This window comes from Podarcis tiliguerta, assembly GCF_965153285.1.
Source record: "Podarcis tiliguerta genome assembly, chromosome: 9".
Classification (NCBI taxonomy): domain Eukaryota; kingdom Metazoa; phylum Chordata; class Lepidosauria; order Squamata; family Lacertidae; genus Podarcis; species Podarcis tiliguerta.
Genome location: NC_139542.1, coordinates 21,159,362 through 21,177,102, shown reverse-complemented (window position 1 = coordinate 21,177,102; position 17,741 = coordinate 21,159,362). Strand labels below are relative to the sequence as shown.

Genomic DNA, 17,741 nt, shown 5'->3' with positions numbered 1-17,741 from the left:
CCTCCCATCAAAACCCTGCAAGCAGGCAGTTCTACGCTGAGGGGGTCCACTATGCAAGGATCAAACTGCACTACACTACCTGAAACACCAATAGAGCACAGTAGGAACTCACTGGATGCACACAACTTCCCAATTAATTAAAATAGAGGCCCTGTAGTGAGCAGTTGATTTTACTGTATGTATATTATAACTCCTGCATTTGCTGGAAGCAGTGGGGCTCCCCACCTATTATTTGCTGTTTGAGAATGGAAGGGAGAGAGATGTTGGGCTCCTGCCCAGCTTGCAGGCTTCCCAGGGGCATCTAGCTGACTATTACGAAAAGATGGAGATGGAATAGATGGGCTTTTGGGATCGATCCAGCAGAACTCTTCCTATGTTCTTAGCTCCCACAGGGGTGGGCATTGGGCTCTCAAATTTCAGAAACACCCTGTGTCACACCAAAATTCAGTGTCTCCCACCTCTCACCTTCCATTCTACAGCGTAGTTGTGACACCCCCAAGGTTCCACACTCAATGTGACCCAACTGGTCATGCTCCCCTAAATCCTCCTCTGGCTCTGAAGCCCTGCCCAGAACAAAATAGGTAGCACTGTTGCCAAGAAGAGCAGTGGGTTATTTTTCCTAACCCTTTAGTGTTCAGAATATGGAGAATATTTATGTGCTACTCTTGAGAGTCCCATGGACTGCAAGAAGATCAAACCTATCCATTCTGAAGGAAATCAGCCCTGAGTGCTCACTGGAAGGACACATCCTGAAGCTGAGGCTCCAATACTTTGGCCACCTCATGAGAAGAGAAGACTCCCTGGAAAAGCCCCTGATGTTGGGAAAGATGGAGGGCACAAAGAGAAGGGGACAACAGAGGATGAGATGGTTGGACAGTGTTCTCGAAGCGACAAACATGAGTTTGACCAAACTGCGGGAGGCAGTGGAAGACAGGAGTGCCTGGTGTGTTCTGGTCCATGGGGTCACGAAGAGTCGGACTAAATGACTAAACAACAACAAAACTCTTTACATAGCCAGAACATATTCAGAATGTATGTACTGCATAGGTCACATAGAATGTTCATGAACTTCTATGACAACACCTAAGCCAAACACTATCAGATGCCACAAATCCTCTGAACTCAATGTAATACGTGGAAAAACACCTAGCAGTATAATACTATAATATCAAATGCTTCCATTTGCAGCGGCCAAATTCATATTTGTGTGATACAGTGCTCATTATGCTTAAGTATATGATATCATATACCTCAGACAGAAGTCATAGATTAATTCAGAGAGTTTTATAGCAGAATCCAATATAGAATTTGTATTTGGGTAGTGCACCCAAATACATGGTGTTGTGACCATGCACATCCCAGCCAACGTTGCAACACTTAACTGTAAATACATTTGGTAAGGCAAGGGCTGCTTTGAACACTCTCTAGAAAATTTCAGCTCAGGCTCAGATCACGCCGCAAACTGAACGTCCAAAAAATTTCACATCCACCATGCCTTATTAAAATTGCTTTGCAATCATGAGCCAGAAATGAGATGCTGTGATGTCACCATGCATACATATTAATGTCACCACATACCAAATGTGCCACACACCCACACAGTCCTTCTACCAGCCAATATCTCTGTGGAGCAGAGGAAAGGAGCAGGAGCATCACTTTGTCTGGCAGGCACTCTTGAGAATACGAAGCATGAATATGTTCTGGAACTTTGCACAAAAAGAGACTATTGTAGAATTTTGGACTGCTTCTCCAGTACCCATAAATATTGACCTCTGCATGAGCTGCAAAAGCCAACATATCAGAAAGGCAAGTAATGCATTGTGGTTTTCAAGATGATTAAAACTAGGGATGAGCCAAACTGGTATACATGTGCGCATTTTGTAAACATTTTCCCCACATGGAAAATATGCCCATCATACTTGTGGAGATTGTTCAGGATGCCCTTTCCTAGGAGATGTTGGAGAGAGAATGGAAGACATCCCCAACACACTTTCAGGTGACATATTTATCTCAGCAACAGCCCTTCGTTTTGAGCCTCTTTGCAGCTCTGGCTCCATTTTTGTTTGATAAATAGCCCTTTTTTTACCCTAGTAAGTGCCTTCAGGATGCAGCATGATTTGGGCACATGATCACATCACAAAGGGCAAGCAAGCTATCCCAGAGTGAGAACAAGTCCTCTTCCAGAATCATGTCCTCACTCTGAATTGGTTTGAGAATTTCATATAAACACGGTAAAGTGGTAGAACACATGCTTTTCTTGAGGGGTCACTTACAGTTGCAGATATTCACGTTCTGCATGATTCTCTGCCCTCATGGGAGTGATACTGAAAGGCATGTCACAACTAACATAAGTTAACCCTTTCAGCACCTGTCATGCGCACAGGGGCAACAGCACTCAATTTTTCTGCATTAGTTTCATATCTATATTGCCTGGACTTCAGTAAGTAGTCCAGGTTCAAAAGAGGCTTCAAAACACTCCTTTAAAAAAAAAGTCCATCTGAAAAATAGGCACCATAGAGTATGCTGTAATGATTTCAGCAGTAATCTGTGTATAACAGCAAACAGTGTGGTAGGGCTTTGCCACTCACCTCTCCTCTGACTGAGTTGCTGCGGGGAGGGACGCAGTGGCAGTGAGTTCAGCATGGTGCAAATGGGCCAGCAGGAGTGCCAGATTGTCTCTGTCGTTGCATTTGCACCATGCTGACCTCACCCTGCCCCTCTTTATCCAGGTGTCCTTCTCTGTGATGTGAGGGTCAACCAGATGTAGGACAAGGTGAGGTTCCTTCTGGGCTCAAGGCAAAGTGGGGTTCAGGCTAGACTCAGGCAAACACAGTGCTCTGAAGCTTCCCCAGCAATGAAAAGCTGAAACAGAGCCCTTAAATAGTGATAGCAGCAGGTGCAGCCTGACTCTTACCACCACCTGTGCTGCAAGATGCTGCTTGGCTTAAAGGCACACATCCCTCTCCAGGGGTCTGCTACCACAATGTAGCAAGAGAAGCTCAGGCTTTCCAGGGTCTTCTATAGTGGAGTCATCAGAGCCAGAGGATAGCATTACTTCTCCATGCCTTTCCCCTTCAGCTTCAGAGTCCTTGTCTCTATCACCTGCAGAATAATTGGACTTGCCATCCTGCAGTAACTCAGCTGGATGGAAATCAGATGCGTAGCACAGCACCATCGCACCACCCACCATTGTCTCAATTATCAGGAGTACAGTTCCAAGGCCCAATGGTAAAACAATGGGTACAGGTGTCCAGGTGTCACAAAAGCAGAGGTACTTGTACGAAATAAAACTTGCTGTTCAGGCACAGTCATGGATAAACATCGACCCAATTTCATTTTCTCAACACTATATTAGGGCAAACTGAACTATGGAAGTGCATTAACCTAATGGCATCTGCCAAAGGCTTGAACAAAACTAACAGCATCTGCAAATCAAATAGAGAGAATTGTAGGAGATAAATGTCATCAATCACATGAGGAGGTTTGGCTGATTCTAAGGCAAAAAGGCATCCCAATTCCTCCCCACCCCCCCCCAAAAAAAATCTAATTAAAGATGCAATGCTGAATACAACTGCATGGATAAGAAGCCACTGAAGTAATTGGAAAGTACATGAATGTCTGTTTACTGAGCAGTAGTTTGAAATTCTAAACCCTAAACTGATCTAGACAGCATTGTGCAGTAGAAGGAAAAGAAGAGAAGAGTTTGGATTTGATAGCCCGCCTTTCACTCCCCTTCAGGAGTCTCAAAGCGGCTACACTCAACAATAAACACTCTGTGAGGTGAGTGGGGCTGAGAGACTTCAGAGAAGTGTGACTAGCCCAAGGTCACCCAGCAGCTGCATGTGGAGGAGCGGGTGAAGCGAACCCGGTTCCCCAGATTACGAGACTACCGCTCTTAACCACTACACCACACTGGCTCATGCAATACAGGTTCTTCTGAACTGTACCATATCAGACTCCTGTATGGGTATCACACGTTTTATGTTTCCTTCACACACAAAAATTCTCTGCCTGCATACCAGAAACTAGTGTTTCAGAGAGAAGCACTCTAAGCTAGCCTGTGTCCATAGTTGTTCATGCACAGGAAGGCATTTGTGTAGAGGAGAATTCAAGCATGATTCTCTCTCATTCTGATGCAGTTGAGCCTAAGAAAAACTGCATGATGTTACATTTCCTCATTATTCAATGGACTTTCCTTCCTAAGCTGGTCTTCATAGGGATTTGTTAATCTTTTAACAGGACTCTGTTATTCTTGCTGCTAAAACAGGTTAACACAACTACCCCTCTAAAAGCCTTTCCCTTGTTTATTTTCTGAAGTGTCCACAAAGAGCACACCATTACATCCATTTTCCCCCTCTAAATATAATGTCCTTTACCTCCAGATCACCAACGCTGCTTTTTGTACAGTCTCAAGTACCACTACTTAGGTCTGAAGCAGCCCTTAAATCACAAACCTCTCATACCTCTCTTTACTAGATGGTGAAGGATCAGGTTGTTAGTACTGGAGAGATCCAATGACCAGGTCCACTTGCAGTGTACAATATAATCTGGGATATAGAAGGGAGGAGGAACTAAGATTTTGCTGACCCCCCCTCCCAATTTCACCGCCCCATTTACTGGTGGTGAAATTGGGGTTGTTTTGGAGAATGCCCAGAGTGTGAGTAAAAGGGCAGTGGCTTCTCAGTGGCAACAGAACTGACACTCTTCCATAAGCTCAGTGTGTGAGACAGAAAGGTGGAATGCTTGGATACTCTTTCATGGAAATAAGCTTTTAAATGTCTGTGGCCCATAAATATCTACGGAGTCATGTAAAAACCCTTGTTTCTTATCCATAAGTCTTTGGTTGCTGTTGGGTTTCATTCATTGCTGCCTGGGGCTCTTTAGAAATAAGATAACAGCAAGAAGGAAGGAAGGAAGGAAGGAAGGAAGGAAGGAAGGAAGGAAGGAAGGAAAAGAAATGGTGCTCAGGAGAAAATCCTTCATATGCAACAGAGGAGACTGGCTGGATTAACAGGACCCTTTTCCTATTAGCTGGCTTGGGAAAGATCAGACCAATTCATCCATCTCCAAGCATCCAGAGTTTGCTTTCTATATCAAGGGGAAGTGCTGTAGGTCAGTGATAGAGCATCTGCTTTGCATGCAGAAACTCTAAGATTCAATCCCCAGCATCTCCAAGCTGGTACCCTGACTGAAGCTCCGAAGAGCTGTTTCCAGTCAATGTTGACAAAACTGAGCTAGATGGACCAATGGTCCAATTCTCAGGCAGCTTCCTGTATTCCTATGGAGAGACCAACAGTTTGTTGGACAAATGGAATATAAATATAAGAAATTAGAGAAGCAATAAATATGCAATTAAAATCATTTTAATGTGTTGTGCCCACCATTCACAGTTACTTTTTCATGCAGACCCACTGCAGACCACCCCAGTGAAGCTCATGGACCACTGATCGTCTGCAGACCACAGCTTGGGAGCCTCTGGCTCAGACAACGGGTAGGGTAACTCCTGCTGCTCATAACAAACGAGATCCCCCTGGAGTCCTAGCCTTTCAGGTCTTTATATGCAATCCTTTTGAATAGTCAGCAACCTATTTGGCAGTCGCTGAAGCCACTAAAACATTATGTCAGTGTAGATTTCATTCTGCAACTCTTACTCACTCTAATATGTGGAGTAGCTCTCTGGCATGCACACAACAACTATCTCTGATGGCTTCATGCCAGCAAAATGCTCTCGTATACAAAGGAGACTCTGTGCTATTTCAACCCAGAAGAACACATTCTGCTACACATGATGCTACCCAAAGGGAATTAAAGAAGGAGAAGAAACCATATTCTTTTTCCATGACTGTGCAACAAGTGATCATACTAGGTGGTGCTTGGAATGAGGCAGATGCTTCAGTAAGAAGTGTTTTCACACTTCAGTAAGAAGTGTTTTTGGATTAAAGTGTTTAGTGGTCGTTGGGTATTTTTTACCTGTGCGCACTCAAAACGTGTGAATTTGTTCTAAAATAATGACATGATGCTGTAAAGGACATGTAGCATGATTGGCTCACAATCCCTGCTACTCACACATGCCTTTAAAAACACACAGAGGTCTTGCATTGTAGCTGCTGATCCAAGGAAAAATGTCGGAAGTGCTATGGGCCCCACCAGTCATGATGGGTGGTGCTCACTAGACCTGTCAGGGCTCCTAGGGTGTCATGAGGGCATGGCCAATGAGAAGTCACAGTGGTGTGGCCAAGTTGCTCCTGTTTCCTCCCCATCCTCTTCCCTTGCAAAACTACTGAAGACACTTCAGCATTGCAATTTTACAAATAGCACCTTACTAAACTAAAAAGTTGACTTTGGTTCAGAAGGGGTCCCTGCTGCCATAGGAGCTTCTCTGCTGGGCCTCGCCTGCTCTGATTCGCTCCCTATCCTTCTCCTTTGCCAAGAAACTGGGGGAAATTAAACATTGCAGTTTTGTTAATACTTAGAATTTAAGTGTCTGACCTTGGTTGAGAAGCGGTCCCTGCTCTCACAGTTTCTAGTGTGTTTGTTTCTAGCAAATGTGGAAACAAGTTAGCTAACGTATGTTTCCAGAAAACAGATTTCACCATTCTTTGCACTTAATGGGCTGAGCTATTCCAATTTTTTTATTACCATTCTGTTGGGGCAATATAGGGGCAACCATCATTTATTTTATTTTATTGTAGGTGGCAAGTGGCATCGATTATGTAGCCAAAACTGCACCACTCAATGCACTAGAGGGCGAAATCAGCCAGCTTGAGGGAGGCCCAAGGTTTGAAGCAGTGCAAAAAATTTCAGGGGGAAAAGCAGCCCAGTAGGGACAGAGTATGCTCTGCAGCTATCAAATACTAACTCAAATGCAGTGGGAAGTGGAGACATAAAAATAAAGTAGGGAGATGGAATAAAATGGAATGGAATGGGGCAACCCAGATAGGGCTGTGTTGCTGACCTTGCTTCCTAATGTCAGGTGTTGCCAGGGATTGGATTCAAGAGGGCGAGACGGATGAGGAATGGAGGAGATGACACACACACACCCTCTCCTGATGCAGGAGAAGGGGACTGAGGCATTGATTTACAGCAGGGGGTAGAGGAAGGTAACGGCTCAGAGATAGACGAACAAAAGAGTTGGGAAATTTTAGAAGAAGCGGAGGGGAATTGTGACAGGGCAGCCAACTGACACATCCCAGAACTCGGTGTTCATTAAGGGTGCAGGAAAAACAGAATCAGAGACATTTGGCCACAAGCAGCCACTGTGAAGGGAGATGCTGTTGCGAGGGAGGAGAAGCCCAGTTTGGAGCAACGCCACTGTTAAGGCTTGTTGCGTTCTTTTGTCTCTTGCTATTAAAAAGGTAAAGGGACCCCTGACCATTAGGTCCAGTCGTGGCCGACTCTGGGGTTGTGGCGCTCATCTCGCTTTATTGGCCAAGGGAGCCGGCATACAGCTTCTGGGTCATGTGTCCAGCATGACTAAGCCGCTTCTGGCAAACCAGAGCAGCGCACGGAAACACCGTTTACCTTCCCGCCGGAGTGGTACCTATTTATCTACTTGCACTTTGACGTGCTTTCGAACTGCTAGATGGGCAGGAGCAGGGACGGAGCAATGGGAGCTCACCCTGTTGCGGGGATTCGAACCACCGACCTTCTGATCAGCAAGCCCTAGACTCTGTGGTTTAACCCACAGCGCCACCCGCATCCCTCTCTCACTATAAGGATTGAATAAAACTCATTAAAAAGGACTCTGCTTTGTTTTCTCTGCTGTTGCTGCAACCGGGGGAGGAATAGCTTTCCTGAAGCCTTGACAGGTGTCATGGCCAGATTCTAAGCAGTAGAGTGGGGCAGGGGGAGCAAAGCAGCAGGGAGCTCAGTCAATCCACCACATTCACTGTTGCACCCACATTGCACCAAGATCAATGCTCCTTCCCCTCTCTCCCTCTTGGCAACTAATAATAATGTATGGCATGGAGAAACCAAGTCAGCAATGCAGCTCTGCCCAAGGCAAACTGCGCCACCAGCCATGCCTCTTTGAAATCCAGAACAGAGACTTTGCGCTGAAACATTTTATCTATGTATTGCATTCGAAGCATCATTTTATCCCACTTTTTGTCCAAAAAAAGAGAGACTTGTAAACTTCAAGGATAAGATAGTCAGGCTCACAATCTGAACGACAGAAAGGAGCAGGTAGGGAGAAAGTTAATTAAAGCAATATATCTTGGTTATAAAATTCTTGTACTGACCAGCTGGAATTGAAAGATGTCAAAGATTTTCTTGCAAGTCCCACCTGCATATGTTTATAGGATATTGTTTTTTACAGGGAAAATGCAAGCTTTCTGCAAACTCTTTTTCAATGCTCTGAGCTTGCATAACTATGGCGACATTTTGCTGAGCCAACACTGAGGATCCAGTTTCTCTTTATATCATGATTTGAGTGCCAAGTGATTCATGCTGGCTCAGTTTTCAAGCCAGTCAAACTTCTGAAAACACAGTTCAAAAGGTGTGCTTTATCCCATGTCTCTGCTCCTTAATCCCAGTATCTCATAACCTCTCATCACTAGGTAATGTTTATTAACTTGACACTTTGCTGGCAGCAACGGGGGAAAAGCATACTTTCTTCCTTCAAATTAATCTTCTAATTATTTATTCACCAAGAAACGGATATTTTGACAACAATGATGTCTGAGTGCCAGTTGGAGCATTTTGTTTAAGAGCAAGATCCATGAGCTGGGTGTCCCTGGTTTATTTAGGGACCAGCTGAGCCATGAACTCTCTGGGATGACCCTTAGTCATCCATCATCAGGCCTCATCTGCAATAGGGCGATAATAACCCTAGTCCACTTTACTTGGGACTTCTACGGGTGACCTGTTTATTGAGCATTCCTTCTGATTTTCTTGCAGAAAGCTTATGCAGACTGTCATCAACTGGCTGGTTGTAGAGGAGTAGTGGGAGGAAGCAGCTGGGGAGCCCCCGAGCGAATCCCCAGGGTACTGGCACCAACTCCAGGGACCCCTGGAACCTACAATATTTTTGCTGTGGGTGCCCAGCCAATGGCCCTGCCACTGCCATGTGCCACCGCTGTGTGCCACCCGCTGCTGTCAAGCATATGCTTCCTAATATTTATAGTTTCAGCCCAACGTAAAGCATTTCTGTATGTTCTCTTCACTAATATACAGTGGTACCTCTGGTTGTGAACAGGATCCGTTCCAGAGTCCCGTTCGCAACATGAACAGAACGCAACCCGTGTCTGCACTTCTGCGCGTGTGCTGGTCATGATTCACTGCTTCTGTGCATGCGTGTGACGCCATTTTGAGTGTCTGTGCATGCACGAGCGGCGAAACCCGGAAGTAACCCTTTCCAGTATTTCTGGGTTGCCACGGACACAGCCTGAAAAGATTTAACCTGAAGCAAACGTAACAAGAGGTATGACTGTACGCACATTTATGCACACTTTACTCTAGCATATGCGTTTTTGTGCACATTACTTGGCTTGAGAAATGCATTGCAAAATTCAGAGATGTGTGGATTTTGAAAGATACCCATCTTTAAGTGTGCATATTGTTTTGGAAAGCATAACGCAGGTAGAGCCAGGGTTTTTGATCAGCCGGAACACACCAGAACATGGTTCCGGCACATTTCCCCAGACATGCCTCTGGCTCACGAGAAGATTCTCCCTGGAGCACAAAGAGGACATCCTCTGTGGGCTCTGGAGAGGGTCTAGTCATGAGCCAGAGTGGGGCTTTAATGAGGCTCTTCAGCTTCCTGGGCTAACCGCTGAGGTGAGGGAAGAATTCTTCCCTGTGCATCAGCCCTGCGAGCTGCCCTGCCTCTTCGGCTTGCCTGCGCAAGCAGGAGGAACCAGGCAGTTTGCAGACCTGGTGCTCAGGGAAGCCATCTTCCTCACTCATTAACCACAGAGCAGCCCTCCTTCTTCCGCTGGCACAGAAGTAGGAAGGACAGGGCAGCGTTCCTGCACCATTTTTCTAGGGAACAAAGCACCTTTAAATGCCAGCTGGATCTAATTTCTTCCCCACCCTAGTCTTGGGGCCTCATAGGCTTCTTTCACATGAAGAATGTGCAGAAGTTCATTGGTGGGGCCAGGCCTAGACTGCAGATCCTATAGACTTCCCTCACAAGTTCCACCACACAGAGGGGAGCCTGGCTTAATGGGGATTTCTTCTCTTGTATTGAGAATCTATCCACATGTATGTCTGCACTCCTCTAGACATTTCAAAAGATGATTGGAATAAAAATGTAGAAAAGCAAGGCTCTTTCTTAATAATCCTCCTCCACAATTAAACTCTCTAGCCAGAAACTTGGGGAAATGTCAGTCGAGAAAGGAAACCTTTTTGCTTCTAAGTAACTATCTGTATTTAGCATTCAAGGTAATGTTTGTAATTTCTGGTAATATATCCCATGGGTATATAATTGGCTTTTCTCTCAACCCCGAGAGATGATTCATTTCACTTCAGTGCAAAGTTATTTTCTTCGTGTTCAGAACTAAGAGGTATAAAAGTTTGGTGACAAGCAGGTTATTTAAAAAAGACAATGCAGCTAGAAAAAGAAGCAATTTTGTACTAGACAGGTTCTCTAGTCAAAATGAACTGAATTCTTGGAGATGGGGGGCAGGAATCAAGATATGGGTTTTGTTTTTGTTTTTTGAATTCAGAAAAAGCTTTAAAGAAGGTGGAGTCAGAGACAGAAGAATGAAATTCCTATTTAAATATGCCTCTTAACCTATATTCTCAGAAAATTAGCATTTCTGAAGTATTTTCTCAGAAAACATGCATATTCTAAATGCATATAGTGTCCCAAATCAGCATTTTGTCCAGATCAGCATTACCCCTATCTCCTATTTTAATTGTTAAATTGTTGCACTGTTTTAATAGACTTGTCTTATCATAAACCTTAGTTGCGAATGTTTATTTTAATGTTTCAACTGAATTGTTTTATTTATGTTCTTATTATGCATCTATATAGATATAGATATAGATATAGATATAGATATATGTAGCTGCTTTTATACTTGTCACCCACTTAGAAGCCACTTTGGCAGTTGTGGCATATTAATTAATTGATGGCACCCCTCTCTCTTGTTTCTTACACATTGAGCCAAGAACTGCACCTCACAGGAAGAACATAGGATGCTGCTTTATACTGAGTCCACCTAGCTCAGCTTTGTCTACATTGACTGACAGGAGCTCACCAGGGTTTCAGGTAGAAGTCTCTCCAAGTTGTACCTGGAGGTGCCAAAGGAGATGCCTGGGACTTTCTGCATGCAGAGCAAATGTTCTACCACTGAGCTATGGTCCTTATTCCCCCAAATTCAGAGAAATGTGAAATCCAAACGATAACTGTGTTGTCATTTAGACATTAGTCCAAGAGCTGCTAATCAGATGTGTTGGCGCTGGAATCCACAAAGAGCAAATTGCTCAAGCATTCCAACCTCAAAGTACCCATTGATGGGGGACAACAACAGGAGAGAGTTATTGCCTTTATACCCTACTCCTGGGCTTCCCAAATGCCTCTGCTTTGCTCCTGTGGGAAATAGGATCCAGCAGGGCTCTTCTGTTGTTCTCAAGAAGACTGAACTAGAAATTTCACTGAATGTTCAGATGCTGCCAAAAGTGGCAACCCACCACAATGACTAAACTATTCTCTTGTCCATGCCTGCCTTAAAGCACTCAGTGTTCCCAAGCAGTTTCCCATCCAAGTACCAATCAGGCCTGATCTGACTTAGCTTCTGAGATCAGACATGTTCAGGATGTTATGGCTGCAGGAGTTTGGTACATCCAGTTTTAACAGCCAGGCAAGTAAACCCTGCTTGTGTTTCAGAGCTTTTGTTACAGGTCCTCCAAGTTTCTCATTCCAAGTTACTGCTGGACCGAAATAGTGTGCAGAATATTATTTTACCAGAAACATTATGTATACCACCATTCTGGGAAATTAAGGTACATGCAGTGCTTTGCAAGCTTCTTACAGGTCAAGTGGGCCCATAATTCCTACATTTCCCTGAGCGTATTCTAGCATTAAACTGGGACAAATGGACCTAGTCTTCATGCACATGCAAACTAAAATGCTTTTTTATGGCTTTTGAGTGCTTCTTTTACACTCATAATATTTTTTCTAGCATACTTTCAAGGGACAAGAAAAACCCATAATGAGAAGCTATGGGCTGGATGTTGCCGAACGATTTGTACTGCACACACTCTCATTAATTTACCTTTAGGCTCACAGAATGGGCCCTTTGCATATGGAAAAAGAAAACATGCTTGCCAAGTATTTTAACTGGGGGTGGTGGGGAGACAACGTCTATTTCACTTTGTTAGTGCACGTAAATACTTTCCTCTTTCAGGCAACAGATACACATCAGAAATCTTTAGCTATATGCTTCAAGAGTATTTTCAACAAGAATTTAACCATAAGGCATAGGAGAAGAAAAGTAAGGATTTGCATAGACAGTTCTATCGCAAACCCCCCCCCCCCCCCATGTCTGAATTCCTTTTGGGAGGCAATTGTGAGCAACACTAATCTTTATGCATCTGCAGTGTTACTAAAATGTTCTTAGTTCATATAGTCCTTTTGCAGTTTCTTGATGGATACTATCCGTATTCCCACTATAGCAGGGGTGATGTGGTGCAGAAAGAATGAAGATACATCACAATTAGTTCCTTTTCCTGTGACATCTTTGGTTTTCAAGCATGGTTGAATACTTTAAACTGGGAAGCTACATTTTTAATGAAGTACACATTTTTTTTATAGCCAGCATTAAGTACTTTTAAGTCCCATTGATCTGAATTGGAGAGAGTTAGATATATGCTTAAATCTTCCATTGACTTAGAGGTACTTAATTTGAGACACATTTTGCCTTTTGCCTTATATTTAAAAACTTAAATATAATACATTTAGGACATACTCGGGGAAATATCTGGATATATGGTAACCATTTCCTGCTCTATAGTAATTTTAAGGGAATATGGTTACCATATAATGATTTGATATTTTGGGTGGCGCTGTGGGTTAAACCACAGAGCCTAGGACTTGCCGATCAGAAGGTCAGCGGTTCGAATCCCTGTGACGGGGTGAGCTCCCACTGCTCGGTCCCAGCTCCTGCCAATCTAGCAGTTCGAAAGCACGTCAAAGTGTAAGTAGATAAATAGGTACCGCTCCAGCGGAAAGGTAAACGGCGTTTCCGTGCGCTGCTCTGGTTTGCCAGAAGCCGCTTAGTCATGCTGGCCACATGACCCAGAAGCTGTACGCCAGCTCCCTCGGCCAGTAAAGTAAGATGAGCACCGTAACCCCAGAGTCGGCCACGACTGGACCTAATTGTCAGGGGTCCCTTTACCTTTTTGAGTTGACATATTGTTTGAAGTTCCTGGCACTTATAATCCTTTATGCTGCAAAAGTAAAGAGAAAAGAAAACGTTTCTATCATCTATAGCAGTGATGGCCATACTTGGCTCTCCAGCTGTTTTTGGACTACAACTCCCATCATCCCTAACAGGACCAGTGGTAAGGGATGATGGGAACTGTAGTCCCAAAACAGCTGGAGGGCCGAGTTTGGCCATCACTGATCTATAGTGAACTTGGCCATTTGTGCAATTTATAGTATTGCTGGAATATTGTACAAATTTGTACAATATTTGAAGCTTTTGATTATTATTATTTTATACATGAGAACCACGCACAGGAGTTAGCTGTACTTGCCAACTTACATAACAACAGCAACTATCATATGAAGAATATATTCCAAATACTGAAGAATGAAGACCTTGAGAAGGACTGTGTCTTAGTAACATAACACATGCATTGCATGGAAAAGATCTCAAGTTCAAACCGCATCATTTTCATGTAGTGCTGGGAAAACTCTTGCCAGTAACTTCAGAGAGCCGCTGCCATTGTTGACAGTACTGAGCTAAATGACCTGACTTGGTATAAGGCACCTCCCTATGTTCCTAAGTTATAAGGTCTCTTGTGCAATAGAAAAAGGGGTAAATAAAATATTTGGACGCACAATTATGGCCAAATTGAGTCATTATGTAAGAACTAAGGACAACCATGGGGCTACCTTAGAAATGTTTTCAGAACTTTTCATGTGGTCCAGAATTCAGCTGCAAAGATCTTGGTGGGCTCACTTCCCTGGGTCCAATTTGCATGGTTGCCCATTTGCTTCTAACCACAATTCACACTGCTGATGATATTCTTTTAAAAGCCCTAACTGGCTTATGTCATTAGAATATCTTAGGGATGACTTCCCATTCTATCCTCCCTGCTCCCAAACATCAGGAGGAGTGGCCTTTTTATGAGTCTCACCAAGTGTTGAGGCATGGCTGCGGTGAGACAAGACAAAGGGCCTTCTCAGATTATGGAGCATCTTGCTACTTCCATCACTGTTTATTCCTAAGCCCCTTTCATGACTGAATCAAAGAAAGCACCACATGATCACTGGGAGCTGGGACACATTGCTGACAACACACCCCTAACATCCACACTTGTGAGAAGCACAGACTGTCCACGCCCTTGTTAGCCGCCCCATGCCCACTAATCACAAGGAAATTCTAGAGAGTGCAATGGTGCACTTCAGGTCTTCACCTGGTGCCCACGAAGCCTCTGAGCTCCCCACTCACTGTCCCCTTAGTCATGATAAGTTCTGTTAGCTTTTCCTCCCTTGAAAATGCATAGAGTTGAAAGAGGAAGTGAGACGAGTGACCTTCTTTCCCACTTCCTCTTTCAGACGAATTCTACCGGATACAAGTTTTACTGAGCTCTCTTTGAAAAACAAAGTGACATATGACATCAGATTAAAAGTTGTAAATCGAAAAGACTTAATATTTTAAGATATCAAGGAGATTAAGTTACATTAAGATACCAAAATTAAGAGAAGGATTAATGAAGGCAGAGGGAAGGGATTTGCTGATTAAATTTAAGATTTGGAATACAGGGAAGGGAGGTGTGGGGAAGTCGGTGAAATAAGCGAATGAAAGAAATATTAAGAAAATGGAATTGTTTTTATTGCTGTTTTATTGTTTTTTCTTTGATGTTTTGTGTTTTTGTAATTTTGTGTTTTTCTGTTTTTCTTGTTGTTTCTTTTTTGTTTAACCTTTTGTGCAAAACTTAATAAAATATTTTATATAAAAAAAGAAAAAAAAGTGACACATCTGTCTGCATCTTTACTCTCTTGGGAAAGGATGGGTGATCTGAGGGAGTGAGGAGAAAAGTGACCAGAAATCCCCATCACTCAAAAATCCAAATGTGACTTTCAAAGGTTGGTGACACCTAATTCGGAATTCTCCACTGCTTGCATTACAAAAAAATTCAAGAAAAGAGTATGTGCATGTATACATGCATTTCTTTTTTTTACAAAATTCCAATAAAAGGTTCTTTCAGTTCACTTCTCTCTCCCCCCACCTTCCATGTTACTGTAATATATGCAAATCACATCAAAGTTGCTTTTCAGATGGAAAGAATATAAAAACCATTCCTGCTTATTGGGACAAAACCATATGACAAATAAATCATCATTAGGCTTAAACTATTTGTTGAGCCAACTGCTGAGCTTCAGAATATTTTAAGACTGTCTCGAAGCACACCTATCTGCTGTGCCCCAGTCCCTGAAAATAAAGTGGATTTTTAAGAGAGAGGAAGGAAGGAAGGAAGGAAGGAAGGAAGGAAGGAAGATGTTACCTTGTTGAATAATGCCAGTAATCACTGCAAGGTAGACTTCTGGATCTTGATTAGTGGTAATCAATGGATTGTGTGGGTCTATATTCAATATTTGATAGATAGTGTCTGAACTTTCAATCCCACAAAGCAAAACAACCACCCTTTCAGGAGGCTGAAGGATCTTATCCAGAAAACGTCTTTTCTTTTTGTTCAGACAGTTAACAAGTCCACTTGAAAGTATCAGCAGTTTACATCTGTAAGATCCCAGGGATGGAAATCCCAGGTGGTGAATGGATGGAGATCCCATGTTGTAAAGCAAGATTCTGTCTTCTGATAAGAGATGCTTGAAAATTGTTTTTAAATACAGTGCCCATTCCTCTGCATCTTCTTCATGGATAATAGCAAGACTGCCCTGTGCATTTTCTGAAGAAGAAAAAGAAAAAGATTTACAGATAAGCGTCACTTTAAATCAGTGGCTAATAATTTCAGATGCAATTAAAGATTGGTTCACACAAGCCCAAACGCATTCCATTCATGAAGAAATTAGCATGAAACTTGCATGAAAAATTGCCATGTTTGGATCAGACCTGATATATCCATTGACATTGGTGATCTTTAGAAAATACCATACTGAGCCTAGGGGATTTTGCTGCCTATGGTGAAGGGACAAAATGGCAGCTTCCAGTCCATGTACAACAGATAACTGGACTGGCAGTTGAATGTTACTAAGCAATGCTGGTAGCCTTCCAGAGTCTCTTGCTAAGCTTTCTTTCACCTGAGCAAGGACCTCCAAATTCACACTGAATTTCATCTAAGGCAAAATCCAGCAGCTATATATATATATATATATATATATATATGCAGGTTTTGGTGTCCTCGGGTGTCTTCCCGTGTAAAAGTTGGGGTGTCTAGGCGACGTTTCGACGAGGTCTCACTCGTCATCTTCAGGCTGGTGCTTTCGGCTTCTTGTTACTGGAACAGAGCAGGATCTCAGTGTTTGAGTTCCTATAAATACACAGATCTGGCTGGCACAGGCCACAAAACCACAGCTCGCCCCTATACACGAAGCCAAGCCAGAGCACAACCAAGTGCAGTACAGCCATCTTCTCAGAAAAACTCTTCACAAAGTTCAAGAGTTCAAGACACGAAGGCTTTAGCAACTAATCCACACCTAATGACCCACCTAAGTGGGATTCAGGAAATCACTCAAGAAATCACTCAAGATATCCCTCAAGTAATTAAGGAACAAAAGAAGAAAAGGCACACTAGCCTGGGAACCTCCTCTCTGCCCAGAACATTGGAGGCTATACACCACACCTCCTCAACAGTATTTATAGGAACTCAAACACTGAGATCCTGCTCTGTTCCAGTAACAAGAAGCCGAAAGCACCAGCCTGAAGATGACGAGTGAGACCTCGTCGAAACGTCGCCTAGACACCCCAACTTTTACACGGGAAGACACCCGAGGACACCAAAACCTGCATTCCTGTACCCGTGAAAATCTACGAAAGCATATATATATATATATATATATATTCAGGGCAGACGTGCTATTAGCCAGAATGAGTTGACCATGAGTGCAGCAGCAGCAGCTGCCCCTAACCATTCTTCCTGACCCTACCAGCTATTCTCTTCTGTTGGAAGGCAGAGCTGTATGGGTCATGCACAGTGAGAGATGGCTGTATTTTGTTTGAAAGGCTGTCAGTCCTCTAGTTGTTGAAGGGATGCCGAAACCATGTCCAGTTTAAAAGTAAAGAACCATAAGAGCCAGGAGTCTTCAAGCTGCCCACCAACAGCTAACATCTAAATAACAGAATGAGCAGGCATACAGATCACCTGGTGGTAATAATAATAATAATAATAATAATAATAATAATAATAATTACTTATATCCCACCCATCTGGCCACTCTAGTCTTCCCTACTATGGTGAGACATATTTTATTTCTGGTTAAATTAGACTCATTATTTCTTAATTTGCATCTATATATTAGCACACACAAATTTCATATAAATCTCTCTTCTCTTTTTTGCTGATGCATTCTCCTTTTTGGGGCGTGGGGGTGGGATGCCAAACTGGCC

General features: G+C 43.2%; 1 protein-coding gene across 1 annotated transcript in view; it reads right to left on the bottom strand.

The window, feature by feature from the left end:
• BANK1 (B cell scaffold protein with ankyrin repeats 1) overlaps positions 1–17,741 on the bottom strand; it is a 172,031-nt gene that overhangs the window by 136,567 nt on the left and 17,723 nt on the right. Inside the window, exon 2 of the mRNA XM_083456772.1 lies at positions 15,682–16,083. Within this exon, the coding sequence (XP_083312898.1) occupies positions 15,682–16,083 (402 nt within the window). The remainder of the gene's footprint in view (positions 1–15,681; positions 16,084–17,741) is intronic.